The sequence below is a fragment of the Pavona decussata genome, unplaced genomic scaffold (genome assembly GCF_977016875.1).
Source record: "Pavona decussata unplaced genomic scaffold, jaPavDecu1.1 SCAFFOLD_299, whole genome shotgun sequence".
Taxonomy (NCBI): domain Eukaryota; kingdom Metazoa; phylum Cnidaria; class Anthozoa; order Scleractinia; family Agariciidae; genus Pavona; species Pavona decussata.
Genome location: NW_028145696.1, coordinates 7501 through 21862, shown reverse-complemented (window position 1 = coordinate 21862; position 14362 = coordinate 7501). Strand labels below are relative to the sequence as shown.

At 39.8% G+C, this 14362-nt stretch overlaps 1 protein-coding gene across 1 annotated transcript; it reads left to right on the top strand.

The window, feature by feature from the left end:
* The first annotated feature begins 205 nt into the window (after window positions 1-205).
* On the top strand, window positions 206-13815 carry LOC146454862 (uncharacterized). The gene is made up of 4 exons (XM_085094984.1): window positions 206-364; window positions 697-930; window positions 2876-2996; window positions 13605-13815. The coding sequence occupies exons 1-4, from the start codon at window positions 253-255 to the stop codon at window positions 13678-13680; spliced, it is 543 nt and encodes a 180-aa protein (XP_084951110.1). The 5' UTR covers window positions 206-252; the 3' UTR covers window positions 13681-13815.
* Window positions 13816-14362: the final 547 nt, after the last annotated feature.

Genomic DNA, 14362 nt, shown 5'->3' with positions numbered 1-14362 from the left:
GCGTTAGAGCAATAACGAAAACGATAGGCCTGAATTCATCAACAATAGTAAACGTGTCAATCGAGTTAACGTGAGCTACATCCTTGGATAAAACTTCATTAGCGCGAAATTCATAGCCGAGTATAAAAAATGTTAGGAAGTGTATCTCGAGTAACATCACTCTGATTGTGAAGAAAAAAAATTTGTTGTAGGTTTGACTATTTGAAAATTACTAACGAGAAGAAAGAGTCTCTTGGCGTGTACTGTGGTGAGATGACTGGAAAGACTGTTTCTGTATCTGGAGACCAAGCAATAATAACATTCTCCTCAGATGGTAGTGTTGAAAGAAGAGGATTCCGGTTATCCTTCACCACTGGTTCACCTGGTAAGAACATATATATTAGCTGAAGATATCGCACAGGCATTAAAATTATAGCAAATAATAATAATAATAATAATAATAATAATAATAATGATAATAATAATAATAACAACAACAACAACAACAACAACAATAATAATAATAATAATAATAATAATAATAATAATAATAATAATAATAATAATAATACAGCCAGCTTCATTTTTGCTTGTTTTTAAATAAGGTTTATTCTTTCTTTGTACAAAGACCAACCCCAAAATTCAGTCATATCATTTTATTAGCAGCGTTATGTTATCAATGACGGACGGTTTTCGATTTAATCATCCTTGTTTTAGTTCCACCAAAGGTTGAGTCACCAGCTCCTGTTGTGCGAGCGGCGTTAAACGCCTCGCTCACGTTGTGCACAGCCAACGGAACTCTTCCCATATATATGGCGGTGATAAGGAACACAACAACTCTTGTCAATGCAACAAACACTGCACGCATCCGATTAAAGGAGGAGGGAAACTACACATGCCGGGCGTCAAGCAAATATGGCACCGACGAGAGAACGTTCATAGTTGTGGACTGTGAGTCACCTAGATTATTTCTTTTAATTAACACACGCTTGGAGAATCGTCCTCTTGATGCTTTTTAATCAGTTTTTCATATATTACAAAATGCTTATTCGTCTTGGAGAACGATAATGACCACATGACGTGCAAGGAGAAATTTTTCTACCCAATTTTCTATTCTGATACTAAAACTCTTTAAGTTTGATAGTTTTAAAGCGAAGAAAACTTAACGTAGACTAATGATGGCCAACACAAAATGTTTCTATGAGATGCTGACGTAAAGTTATAGATGCATTATAACTTCAATGTAGGAACCATTTTTGATCCACCAGCACTCTTTTATCGTTATGTTGAAGGTTTGCTTTTGTTGTTGTTGTTGTTTTTTTTTTTTTTTTTTTTTTTTTTTCCCAAAAGTTTGAAAGTATCAATGAATTAAGTGAATATTCGAAATCAGAGATCTTACAAACATGTCTATTGGTAAGGGTGAATTTGGAAAGAGTCAGACCCTCTATAATTATCCCTGGGCACAAAATTCTTTGTTTTAGGAAAAGATAAAGACGTTCCTCCAAGGGTCAACAAGTTCACCTGGTACTGGCCGATTTTCGACCGGTTGAAAATTCGCACGATTAGGTGTTCCGTTCACACGGAACCACGTTAACCGTACGAAAATTTAGACGCCTAGCCGTTCAGAAATTCGACCTCCAAATTCGAAGACGACTTTTTAGCCGTTACGGTCGAAAATTTGATCGGCGAGGTATGAACACCTTGACTACCTAAAATTTTTCTACGGCAATGACATGGTTGCATGGATGCGTGGTAACTCAGCTGGAACAAGAGAGGAAGAAACTCTAGATTGCGAACATGGAAAGTGTCGTTATATTACTCACTTTGCTTCGAAATATCACGGTCTATAAAAATGCAAAATGTCAGCTTGCAAATGGCTATGACCTACGAAACTTTCCAATCACGAATGCGACGTCGTGTTGGCGTCCTTTTACAGTCTGAAAACTGGATTCAAAAAATTCGTACAGCTATCCGAAGAAGAAACAAAGAAAAGACCTTGTGGCAATTTTGCTAATAGCATCGTCGTGGCTGATGAGTGGCGTGAAAACTGTCCAGTGTCCAATCATAAAATTTTTTCAAGGTCAGACCTTTTCTGCAGAAGCAATCTACAATTATGAGATCCTCAATGAATGTTGAAAAACCAGCAGCTTTAATATCTATCACACGAGGAGAGATACCTAAAGGTTACTAATGCACTCGGGGTAGGGAAATCAACTGTGTTTGAAACGCCTTTAGGCGTCGAATCTTTACCCTGTTTATTGCTACCATCGTTGGCCTTTCTTTTCCTCGACGCCATTTTGCATATAGTAAAGAAGTGGTCTGCCCATTGGCGAAACCGCTGTCTGAAAAAAGTTTAAATCCGTCATGGTTTGTCATTTCTATGTGAACAGAACGAAAATGTGTGAACGGTTCCGTGTGAACAAAATGTCCGGTGAAATCTTTTAACCGGTGTAAAATTCGTGCGGTACCGTGTGAAAGTAGCTTAATGCATATGCAAAAACGTGTAAACGTTTCAAAGATCGAGTGTGCATAGTACCCACCCCCCCCCCCCCCAGGACTAGATGTGGTCAACTCGCTCTGAGAACTCAAAACTATTTTTACTCCCAGTTTTCAAAACCTGTCTTATTTGATATGATTAATGATGGATGGACGGACGGCCGCGGACAGACAGACAGACAGACAGAAAAACAGGGAGGCAGGCAGATTAGAGTGATCTACTATTTTTAGTTCACGGATTTTAAAAAGGACTGTCTTTTTTAACATATCAACAGCATCAACAAAACAATTACCTTGTGTGTCAATTTACGTGATTCATATATACATAAAGGAATAAAAAAGAATACACGTTAAATGCTACTCTTTGATATTTTTTTTTTCCGTTGACCTCTTTCATCAGCATGCCCGGAGCCTTGTGTTTGTTCACCCTGGCGGTACGATCGCACCTTGATAAACGTTTCGTGTGTAGGGAAACAACTGACGTCTATTCCTGGACCATTACCAACCGATACTGGATTCCTGTAAGAACGCTCCTCTATCAATAACACAAGCACAAAACAATCATGGGTGAAATTCGAACCGGAATAACACTTCCACGCTCATCGTTCATTTGTTCGCATTTACCAATATTTGCTCTAATACAAAACTAGCAATTTCACTCCGAATGATTCAAATTCTATTCAGTTTTTTTTTTCTTGTGGCTTATGAAAATTACTCAAGCCAGCTATCCCCTGGCTAAACGCAGCAGTGCTATCAGCTCTCATACATCTCATTTTTTTTTGCGTCCTCTGACTGGACGGAACTTGGCACCTGGTAACAAAGAAAGAAAGAAAGAAAGAAAGGAAGAATGTTTAAAGAAGTGTCATATGTATCAGTTAAAAACATTTTTGCTATAAAAAGGACATCGCTATTTCCGATGTTTTATTAATCTCACAATAGAATAAAACGAGCTTTTATCTTACGCATTTCAATGAACCAATCCATTGAAGCATAAGCTGGTTATTACTTTTTTCCTCCTTTTGCTATGTTGTCTATGAGCTTCAGTTTGATAATGCGTTCCATGCTCAACCTACTATGCTTAAATTCTGTTCCCAGTTCCGTCAAAAGATTAATTAATTTTAGCTCTGACATTTTCATTGGAAAGACGGCTGATGATTCACCTTATTTCAGAACCCCAAGTTATAGGGATTTTTCTTTTTTTTTTAGAATTCATTTTACTTTGTCAACAAACGAGGCAACAATGAAGAATAGAAAGTTTTTGGCACTCCTTTCTTTTTCTTTTCTTTCTTTTTGTTTTAATCTTTGATGTCTTAGTGGAAATGCATCAAAACATAATGATAAGGACGTTTATAATCGACATCATGATGATTATGAGAAAAAAGATTATAATAATTGTGGTAATTATGCCTGTGTCCTTTAAGCATTTAAGAGGGAATGTCTACTAACACCGATCGAGGAGTGGCACATGATAAAAAAAATGAAAGTCCTTCATAAATTGACTAAGTATACCCTATGGTAGTTCTAGTAACGTGGTGGTTTTGATTTCTTAAATCTTTTTTTTAAACCCGGAAAAACTGAATAAAATCTGTTCGGGCCCACATGTAAAGAAGAGCACCCAAAATAGACTTGTCCCATGCCTTCTCTCAACTTCGCTTTGTTTGATTCGCATCGATAAAAAAAACCTCCTTTTGTGCAGTTGAAGTGTTTACGAATCGTTTGAGGCCAATAATAGATGTCTGCTTTAGTTTTGAAGGTCATGGGGAAGGTAATGATAATTACTAAGATTGGCTCAGTCGAAATTCTCAATTTGGCGCACTTTTTCAGGAGAGAGTTTCCCTACCCGGTAAAAAACCGGATCACTTGATATTTAGAATTCTTGATTGACGAAATGCCGTTCTAAAACCAGGTTTAAAAATTAGTTTCGGGCTTTCTATCAGCGCTGAGACCTAATGCTCTCAAAATCCCGATAACTGCAACATTAATCTGTCAACAACGGTAAACAATAAGCATGTTTCCGTCAAAATCGCTGAAGACTTTTGTAATTTTTTTCTTGTTTCCCTCAATATTACGATGGAACATAGAACAGGAAGCTCATATTTAGCTCACCTTGAATAAGATGTTATCTAAGTATCAGTTTCTTGGCGTAATGTACCATACAAAGCCATCATGGCTCGAAGGGTTGATAATTGATCTCCCTATTGACTCATGACTCTAGCTGGTATCACATTCACGTCTCTTGGCAAATGCTAGACTTTCTCAAAGTCGCTTGCTCGCTCCTCATTGAATGGACCTGGCTGGACCTCGCTCGTTCGCGCTCCGCGCTCGCTCCCTCGAGCTCTGACGATCGCGCTTCGTACTCTCTAAGCTCGACTTGTAAGCAAGTCTAGGCAAATGCCAATTGAATGAGCAAAAATCATTTGACGGTAACAAAACCCTGTCGGTTTCAAAGAAAATATTAACAAAAATGCCTAATTTTAAAGTTCTCCACGGTCATATCAGAAACAGCCGAGCTTTACAATCTTCCATTTTCGACTGTTTTTGATATTTTTTCGGTCACGCAACGGCTTCCTTTACTGTCTTTACTGAGGAGTGATTAGTTTTTCTTACATAAAATGATGGCTAAAATGAAATAAATAAATAAATAAATCCAAACATTAGGACGTCTGAAACTAGTTCCTTTAAAGTTATTTGAACATGCAAACGTGACTGTTCACGTATTAAGGCTGGTTTCCATACGGATATCGCAGATCGCAGACCTTATTGCGATCTGCGATCCGCGATCATATGGAAACCAGCCTTTAGATAGAACATGGTTCTATCTTCTGCGATCGTCTGTGATCGTGGCAGACCTTATTGCGATCTGCAATCTGAAGTAGGCCATTTCTCCTGCCTATCACATCTCAGTGGGAAATTAGCCGGTGTAGAGGTGCTAGCCAATGACGAGATCTACCAAGGCTGTATAAACATGCTGCAATACTGAGAAGGTAAGAAAAGCAGACTGTGAGATGGGCAAGTCCGATCCATAGCTTTTTTGCGACAAACTGGTGTACTGTCTTTCGGTTAATACACCTTTATTTTGTCATATACGCTGCCCTCCTCTGTAACTGATTTGCGAACAATGGGCCAATTTAGTGCAAACAGTGCAATACAAACGAAGTCTGCTCCCATCCCACGCAGTCGTTTTTTCGGGGACATCGTTTTACTTGCTGCCCTAAAAGCGACCGCGTGGGAGTATAACCCATGCAGACGTGACTAGTATTTGTCTTTTTTGTCGCTGGTGTTTTGAACTTTGAGCTAATCACTACATAAATCAATAAGTGATGCCGTGACCGCAGGCCTATTGTAGATGCTAGTGAGACGATACCAATAACAGGCCAGAAACTGCAAGCATTGGAGCCCGAGCCCTATGTTGCATAGGACTCCCTTTAACTCCCTTTGGCTTGTACTTTTACGCAGTTCAGATTAAGAAGATAAAATAACTTTATTATATGACATCAGGAGCTACATTTAGGCCTTTAGACGCAGTAAATTCATACTTGGCATCTACAGACGTCAGCCCTATTAGGTCTCAGCAAAAACGCTCATCGGAAAATGCAAGCGGGCGAACTCTGATGGTGAACAGAGGTGGCTGTTGTCAGTACATACCAAGAAATAACACCACATGAGACAGGCGCCCTGTTTCGCGCAACACGTTCATCAGACACGCTGCGTCGCCAGCTCTCTGGTGATAAACATTCCGATGTCGCAGGACACTTGATGTGCTACACGAACTTAAACAGGAGTTTGTATTCACTGTGAAGCAAGCAAATCTTTAGTGGAAGGCCCATATACCGGCGCTCTTTCAACAAAGATGCTGCAAGGGTCGACGTCCTAGAGCGACCTGAAGAGTTATCAGAAATGATTGTCCGCGAAAACCAGAGCGTTTGATTCAGTAAACGCGGTATATTCCTTGGCCTGTCAGCATAGCCCAAACTCTATCAAGACCTTTTTTTTTTTTTTTTTTTTTACTTTTTTTGTCTTCTGAAGATGGAGAGGGAGAGGGAATGCCCCTCCATAACTTCAAAAGTGTAAAAGGCATGGTAATGAGACTTCGTGGAGAGATAGTACGTTCAAGCATGTCTCCCCTGGGGTCCGCAACGGGACATGATGACATCATACGACAGCTAGACGTGATGGAAGCGGTCGGTCATGTGGCCAACACCAGCACTCTCTAGAGTGCAAGACGAGAAGTCCTTTGACAGAGCTTCAGTAGACCATGCGGAGAAGCTTGAGAGACAAACCACGCTGTTATCAGTGGTCAGCGTTGTCAGTAAGAGAGCAACAGACAAGATATGGTATGGATACTCGAGTCAAGTGCGTCACGAAGGACTAGGTCTCAACTCAGAAGTCCTATTTGACAGCTAACCGGAAGTAAAGCAGACCCTGTATGCAGCACTTGCAGGATCAGACCTTCGTGACACAAATACTGAAGCGTGATGAGTTCAGGACCTCATTGCCTTATGAAGACTAGTAGTAAGCAGTCGAATCTTCTCGATCTACAACTTTAGTAGCTACATCGTAAAACAAACCATTATTTAGTTTATTACAATGCATTCTACCACGGTGACAAATGATCCAGTTCAAGATCAATGATCGATGTGTGCGAAAGTAGCTAGCATTCTTAACAGCAGGTTTCTTCATGCACCTTGCCTCGAAGAAATAAATCACTGGTGGATGATGAACCAAAAGCCGATATCGTGGTAGCAACATATGGGGACGGCTCCATTACCAGCCGCTGTTCGGGAAAATAAGCACCCGCTCATTTTTCTTTCATTTTACCATTAGGAAATGTGCTCCTCCTTTGGCATTGACCTCTCAACTGCAACAATTCGATGGGAAAAGCCATACATCGACAAACTGCCTTCTCTTTGTCAAGGATGCGCATGTCAGCAGTGAGGAGTGATTTTTTTTCTGGCCGATAACATTGTGTTGTCTCATCCTCAAGACTGAACAGTCAGGGATGAAACCGTAGTGACTTTTGCACGAAGGCGAAAACTAAGGTGTTGATAACACTTAGTGGGTCTAACAAGAAAAGTGTTCCCCTAGGCCGTTGACCTCATTAAAATGCAATGATTATAATATTTTTGCAAGGCTTGCATTGTGGCTTCTTTTGGTGTGTATAAATCATCGGTCCTGTCCACACTTTGGTAACAATTTCATTGTTTTTAATTTGTTTTTCGTTTTCAACTTGTCAGGACACACGTTGCCCGTGTGTTTTCCGCGCAACATAGTCAAACCTAACGTCAGGTGAATTTAAAAAGTGTGAAATTTTATTGTGTGCCTTATGAAACAAACAGAGTCGAATTAGAGCGCTTTGGCTTCAAGTTATTCTGCGAACGGCCCAGTAACGACATCTCGAAACAAAACAAAAACTCGTTTCGAAATTCAAAGAAAAGCAAACTCATCTCGATTTTAAAGGATCTTCAAGTCGAAAAGAAGTGGTCCGATAGTAAGTCATTTAAGTTGATTGTCGCTCCATCGCAATAAGTGAGGATAATTTATCTTGTTGACTTCACACCTCAAGATGGCTATATAATAACTGACGGGATACAAACACAAGCAAATATCTTATTTAGACAATACCTTATTGCAGTTAGCGAAACATGACCTTTCACTGGTGGTTTACAGCCGAACGCCAAGGTAAACTACATGAAAGCCCAATAGTTTCTCTTACTTTGGTTGCAGTCATGCGCAGTTTGTTTACACGTTGATATTGCGACTTTGTCATTTTGTTAGCGCTAAGGCTCGGCGCTAGTAAAAAGCCCGAAGCTATTTTTTAAACCTGATTTTAGAGCTATACATCCCCAATCTAGAATTCTAAATTTGAATGGATTTAGTGTTTTACCGGATCGCGAAATTTTCTATTAAAAAAGTGCGCCAAATTGATTTGGAGCGAGCGAATTTTTGAGATTTTTTTGTAGCTCCTCATGACCAGGAGAATTTATCTACTGGAGTATTTTTGGACTCAGATACTTAATAAACACTTCAAAAACAAAGTTTCAGGGGGTTTTCTTTAATGCGAATTGAACAGAACGAAGTTTACGAGAAAGTGTAAACCATGTTTATCTCAGGTGTTTTTCAAATCACGAGGGGCTGTCACTGTTTTTTCTATTATATTTCTTCTGGTTTAAAAAATATATTTCAGGAAAAAAATCCTTCCACGTTTTTAAAACAACCATGGGGTATCTCTGAACGGAATATGAAGGGTTTTTAATTTTTCATCATGTGCCGCTTATTTATGATTTCGCTCGGTCTTAGTAGACATTCCCTCTTAAACGTTATTTAAACCGAATAAAATCGACGATTATCCCTTATTAATTGTAAAGTAACGTTTCCTTACATAATTGGTCTCGTGGGGACTTGTCTGATTATAGAATAGAAGATGATAGTACGATTAAAAAGTCTAACAATTGCACGTGGTGTCACGTACAGAAAATTTTGTAGTTTCCTTAAGAGATTAAACTTTGGCATACTACTTGGTAGGTGTTCTTCACGGGTACACCTCAATAGGTATTATTCGTTGGCCCTTGTGGCCCGTTTCTCGAAAGTCCCGGTAACTTTGGCCCATTAACTTATCGGGGCCGTTATCGGGAAACTTTATCGGGCCCGATGTTGCGTTGCTCGAAGCACCCGTAAACTGTCCCGGTAATTTCCGGACCCGGTAAAATAGGGGACCGTTACCAGGCTCTTGCGCGCGCTTCACGCTCGTTCGCAAGAGAACGAGAACGACTTGGGGCTACGCTTAGTCCATTCGATTGATTCGATTTCGCTGCCGATGGAAAAGCACGGTTATGAATGCGACAGGACTGTCTTCATGGTTATTAGAGGACAGTGCAATACGCGCTAAGTTTAACTTTGAGTTTTTCGTTGTGTCAAAGAAGAGCAACCGAGAGAGGTCATTATTTTGCATCATCATGGAAGCGATGATCAGTTGCCTGAAGTAGCTCGATTCTTGGTGTGTAGTATTAAGTGTAGAGAATATTGGGTATAACGAATAATCTCACACAAGTTTTAAAACTGAAAAACTATAGTTCAACTGGCGTGATTTAATCGTTTTATGCGGAAGACATCAAGCATTATTTTTACCGATGCCAAATCGACTTTTGCGCACTGTTTTGTATCACACAACAGGTGCGATCAATTGAAATACGACTGAAACTATTTTGCGAAAAGAGGGATGTTTTTTTTGTTTTTTATTCACGTTTTCTATTGTGACTACAGTACGCCGCTTGTTCTTTATACCTCTAGCTAATGCAGCAAACACCATTTGTGTATTTTGACGACCTCGCCTAATACGACTCTCGTCGCTATCGCTTATTGTTTACGTTTGTCTGTAGCATGTCAGATTTCGAACTACCTCCTTCTTATGAAAATTCTGCAAATTAACACAAAGAATTTCGAATGATATATGGGTCATATATTAAGCCATAAAAGAAAACCGTTTCGCTTGCTGTTGGATTAGTTAATTTAGTCTTACATGACAGGAAACCATTTTATGCTAAAAAGGAAGCCATTTCGGAGTAATAAAAATGTGCGCCTTGTTTACCTGACAAAATATTGATTTTTTTTCTTCCATCGTTTGTTGATAATAACAATAAAATAGTAATAATTTCAAAGTTATATAGCGCCTATATGCAAACACCCTAAGCGGTTTTCAAACATTCTCTAAAACAACACGACAACAACAGTAGTACTACTCCTTTATTTACAAAACTGAATGCAAGGCTGGCACTACGGCAAAGGGCAGATTTATTAGCGGCCAATATTTCGACTAATAGAATTAGCCTTCCTCAGGGCCAGAGGAAGACTAATTCTGATACTGATACTAATACTGAGGAAGACTAATTCTATTAGTCGAAATATTGGCCACTAATAAATCTGCCCTTTGCCGAAGTGCCAGCCTTGCATTCAGTTTTGTATTTTCACGTTCAAGTGACGCCTGACACGAGGTCTTTCACAAGAGAGATCCGGCAAAATTACCAGCAAGTTTAATTCCTGCGTTGTGTGGACCTCTGCATTCAAAAGTTTTCCCTTTATTTACGTTTGCTTCCGGAGCCAGCAGGCAGCTTCTTGTTGTATTTCTCAGTCCACAATTCGTCTCCAAGTTCATTCACAAGCCACTCAATTCTCGCTCGTGAAAGCAGGAATCTTTCTATGACTTCACAGTCAGCCATGTCGGCCAAAATGGGTCGTCTTTGATAAGACCGAAGTCTTCTAACTAAACAAAAAAGTCCGCCTCCGGCCGCCATTATGTTTACTGTCACAATATTTGCGATTTCCCGGTAACTTTACGGGAGGTCATGTCCTCCCGTAAATTACCGGGAAAGTTACCGGGAAAATTATCGGGATCGTAAATAACGGGGTCTTTGAGAAACACCCGATTGTCGGGGACTTAACGGGCCAATTACCGGGCCCGATAAGTTACCGGGGGCCCGTTTCTCGAAAGTCCCGGTAACTTCCGGGCCCGTTAACTTATCGGGGCCGTTATCGGGAAACTTTACCGGGCCCGATAATGCGTTTCTCGAAGCACCCGTAAACTTTCCCGGTAATTTCCGGGCCCGGTAAAATAAAAAAACCATTGCCAGGCTCTTGCGCGCGCTTCACGCTCGTTCGCAAGAGAAGGAGAACGACTTAGGACTACACGTTATCCATTCGATTCATTCGAGAAAAGCACGGTTATGGATGAGACAGGACTGTCTTAGTGATTATTAAAGGACAGTGCAACACGTGCTAAGTTTAACTTTGAGTTTTTCGTTGTGTCAAAGGAGAGCAACCGAGTGAGATCATTACCTTGCATCATCATTTAATTTGGAAGCGATAATCAGTGGCCTGAAGTAGCTCGATTCTTGGTCTTTAGTATTAAGTGTAGAGAATATGGGGAATAAGGAATTATGTCACACAAGTTTTAAAACTGAAAAGCTATAGTTCAACTGGCGTGATTTAATCGTTTTCTCCGGCAGACATAAAGCACTATTTTTACCGATGCCAAATCGACTTTTGTACACCGTTTTGTATCTCACAACAACGTGCCGATCAATTGAAATGCGACTGAAACTATTTTGCGAACAGAGGGATTGTTTTTTAGTTCTTTCTTCTCGTTTTTCCATCGTGAGTACAGTACGCTTCTTATTCTTTTTCCCTCTAGCTAACGCAGCAAACACCATTTGTGTACTTCGAGGACCGCGCATAATACGACTCTCATCGCTATCGCTCATGAATAACGTTTGTCTGTAGCATGTCAGATTTCTTACTTTCTCTTTCTTATGAAAATTCTGCAAATCATCACAAAGAATTTTAAACGATATATTAAGCCATAAAAGAAAACAGTTTCGCTTGCTGTAGGATTAGTTTTCCGTGACAGGAACCGATTTTATGCTAGAAAGGAAGCCATTTCGGAGTTATAATAATGTGCGCCTTTTTGTAGCGAGCGAGCCGTGTTTACATGACAAAATATTGACTTATTTTTTCTTCCATCGTTCTCCTGATAATAACAATAAAATAGTAATGATATCAAGATCTTTCAAATTTATATAGCGCCTATATGCAAACACCCTAAGCGTATTTCAAGCATTATCCAAAAATAATAACAACAATAGCTACGCCTGTATTTATCTGTATTTCCGGAGCCAGCGGGCAGCTTCTCGCCGTGTTTCTCCGCAATTCGTCTCCAAGTTCATTCACAAGCCACTCAATTCTCGCTCGTAAAAGCCTGAATCTTTCTACAACTCAAAGTCAGCCATGTCGGCCAGAATGGGTCGTCTTTGATAAGACTGAGGTCTTGTAACTAAATAAAACAGTCCGCCTCCGGCCGCCATTTTGTTTAGTGTTGAAACATTTGCGATTTCCCGGTAACTTAACGGGAGGTCACGACCTCCCGTAAATTACCGGGCAAGTTACCGGGAAAATTATCGGGATCGTTAATAGCGGGAGTTTCGAGAAACACCCGAAAAGTTTACGGGGACTTACCGGGCGACTTATCGGGCGCGATAAGTTACCGGGAGTTTCGAGAAACGGGCCTCTGAGGACTAAGCCACGGCGCCATAAAATAGTTAATCTAAGAACTAAAATCAATGCAACTAAGGGAATGATTGAAAATGTGATTCAGCCAGGATCTGAACCTGGATCTCCCGATTATGGGTCGGATACCTTAACCACTCGGCCAGTAGTGACAAGCTTTGAGAGAAATTTCAATACATTTTCTGCAATCAGGATCATCTCACTACTCTCCCACTCGATCATCGGTGATGCACGGTCAAATCTATACTTTAATTGATGGTGGTGTTCATCAGAAATTTTCTGGAATGTTTACAGCTGGATTTTAACTCATTTTTATCTACTAGAAAGTAACTCTCACATACTCACAAGTTACATTTCATGCTAACAAATTAGACGACTGCATTGAAAAACTGGCCAAGAAAGAGGCATTTATCGCTTTAAACGACCACAGGCCTAATTTCCACGACCATCCGACGTGCGGTCTTACTAACGCTTCCAAAAAATCGGTACAATGAGCGAACAGATCTTCAATAAAATTGCCACCTCTATCATATGGAACAGTTCTTTATAAGAGGGCGTGAAAGTTCATTTCCCACATCCAGAGAAGAAACATGGACAACTGCTTCAGAAGTGGTCTCTCTCAGGCGATTTGTTAACAATCCCTGGAAAACCTTATTCAAGAAAAAATAAGCCTATAAAATGGGATTATGCTTCAACGGTCATGTAGAAAAATCGAGGCAATGGAACTGCAACTTTGTTCAGGCGGATCCTCTAAATCTCTTTATAGTCTTAGAATATTAGGGTCTTACCCTATATTTTGTTTAAAGCCTTCCGTGATAGAAGAAAACTCAACGGTTAACATGAACATATGATAAGTAAAAGAAGTGTTATTATAATCGACTTGTTGGTAGAAAATTTATTTATCTTTTGGCTCCATTGAGGAAAAATGAGTTTCAAATAAGACCTTGTGATTATTATTTATTTAGACAAAAAATAAATTGGTTAACCAACACTAGTAAAGATGTACATTTATAGCTTATACTACACAAGTAATATGAAAGCCATCATTAAGGTGTGATTATTTGTTCATGTAGGAACTTGACTGACAACGAGCTGAAGAAACTGCCCAAAGGAGTTTTTGCTAACAATACCCAGCTAGGAAGGCTGTAAGCATAACTTCTTCTTTGTCTGTCAAAAAATAATCGAGGGGCTGGTGTTGCTTGAAAAGAAATATTGTGTCTCCTATAATAAATTCGTTTTTGAAGCCTTTATTCATTAACTAGGCATGAATCAATTCTCAATCAAAAACTGAAAAGGAGTCTAAAATTTACTGGTCTGAACACGTGGCCGTTTAAAAGTATCGCCGTTTGTGTTGTAAACTTATTGGTGGGAGGGAGGAGGGGGGGGGGGCCTTGCTTTAGAAGGAAAAAAAGAGGAAATTCATTGAGTTACGAGAGCGATTTAAAGATCTTTGGTTATATTTGATGCATACGGAATGGATACGCCTTCCTGCAGTGGACATGTCAACAGTATTTGGATGAAAAATTTATCACAAAAGGGTAAATGGGAGTTGGATGACGCCATTTATATAAATACAATAATCTTTGTTTGTATTCGTTGGCTGATAAGCTGCAATTAAACGTATTCCGTAAGGACCGGTTTACAAGCTACTACCTGTCAGCGGATTTGGTGGCTCGACAGTATTGGAAAACGCATCTCCTGTGTATTTTGACAAACAATTTACAGCCAAAGGCGTCAGGATTCAGGAAATATGGTGAAGAGCACCAGTTTCTTATTAAATCGGGGAGACACTTTCGTACGGACCGCTATGTCAATAAAATTTGAAAAAAAT

What these genes read in the sequence shown, in the direction of transcription:
- LOC146454862 (XM_085094984.1), top strand. Translation starts at nt 253, where the DNA reads ATGACTGGAAAGACTGTTTCTGTATCTGGAGACCAAGCAATAATAACA. An exon ending in CTTCACCACTGGTTCACCTG is followed by an intron (nt 365 to 696) that starts GTAAGAACATAT and finishes TCCTTGTTTTAG; the next exon opens with TTCCACCAAAGGTTGAGTCA. An exon ending in CCAACCGATACTGGATTCCT is followed by an intron (nt 2,997 to 13,604) that starts GTAAGAACGCTC and finishes TTGTTCATGTAG; the next exon opens with GAACTTGACTGACAACGAGC.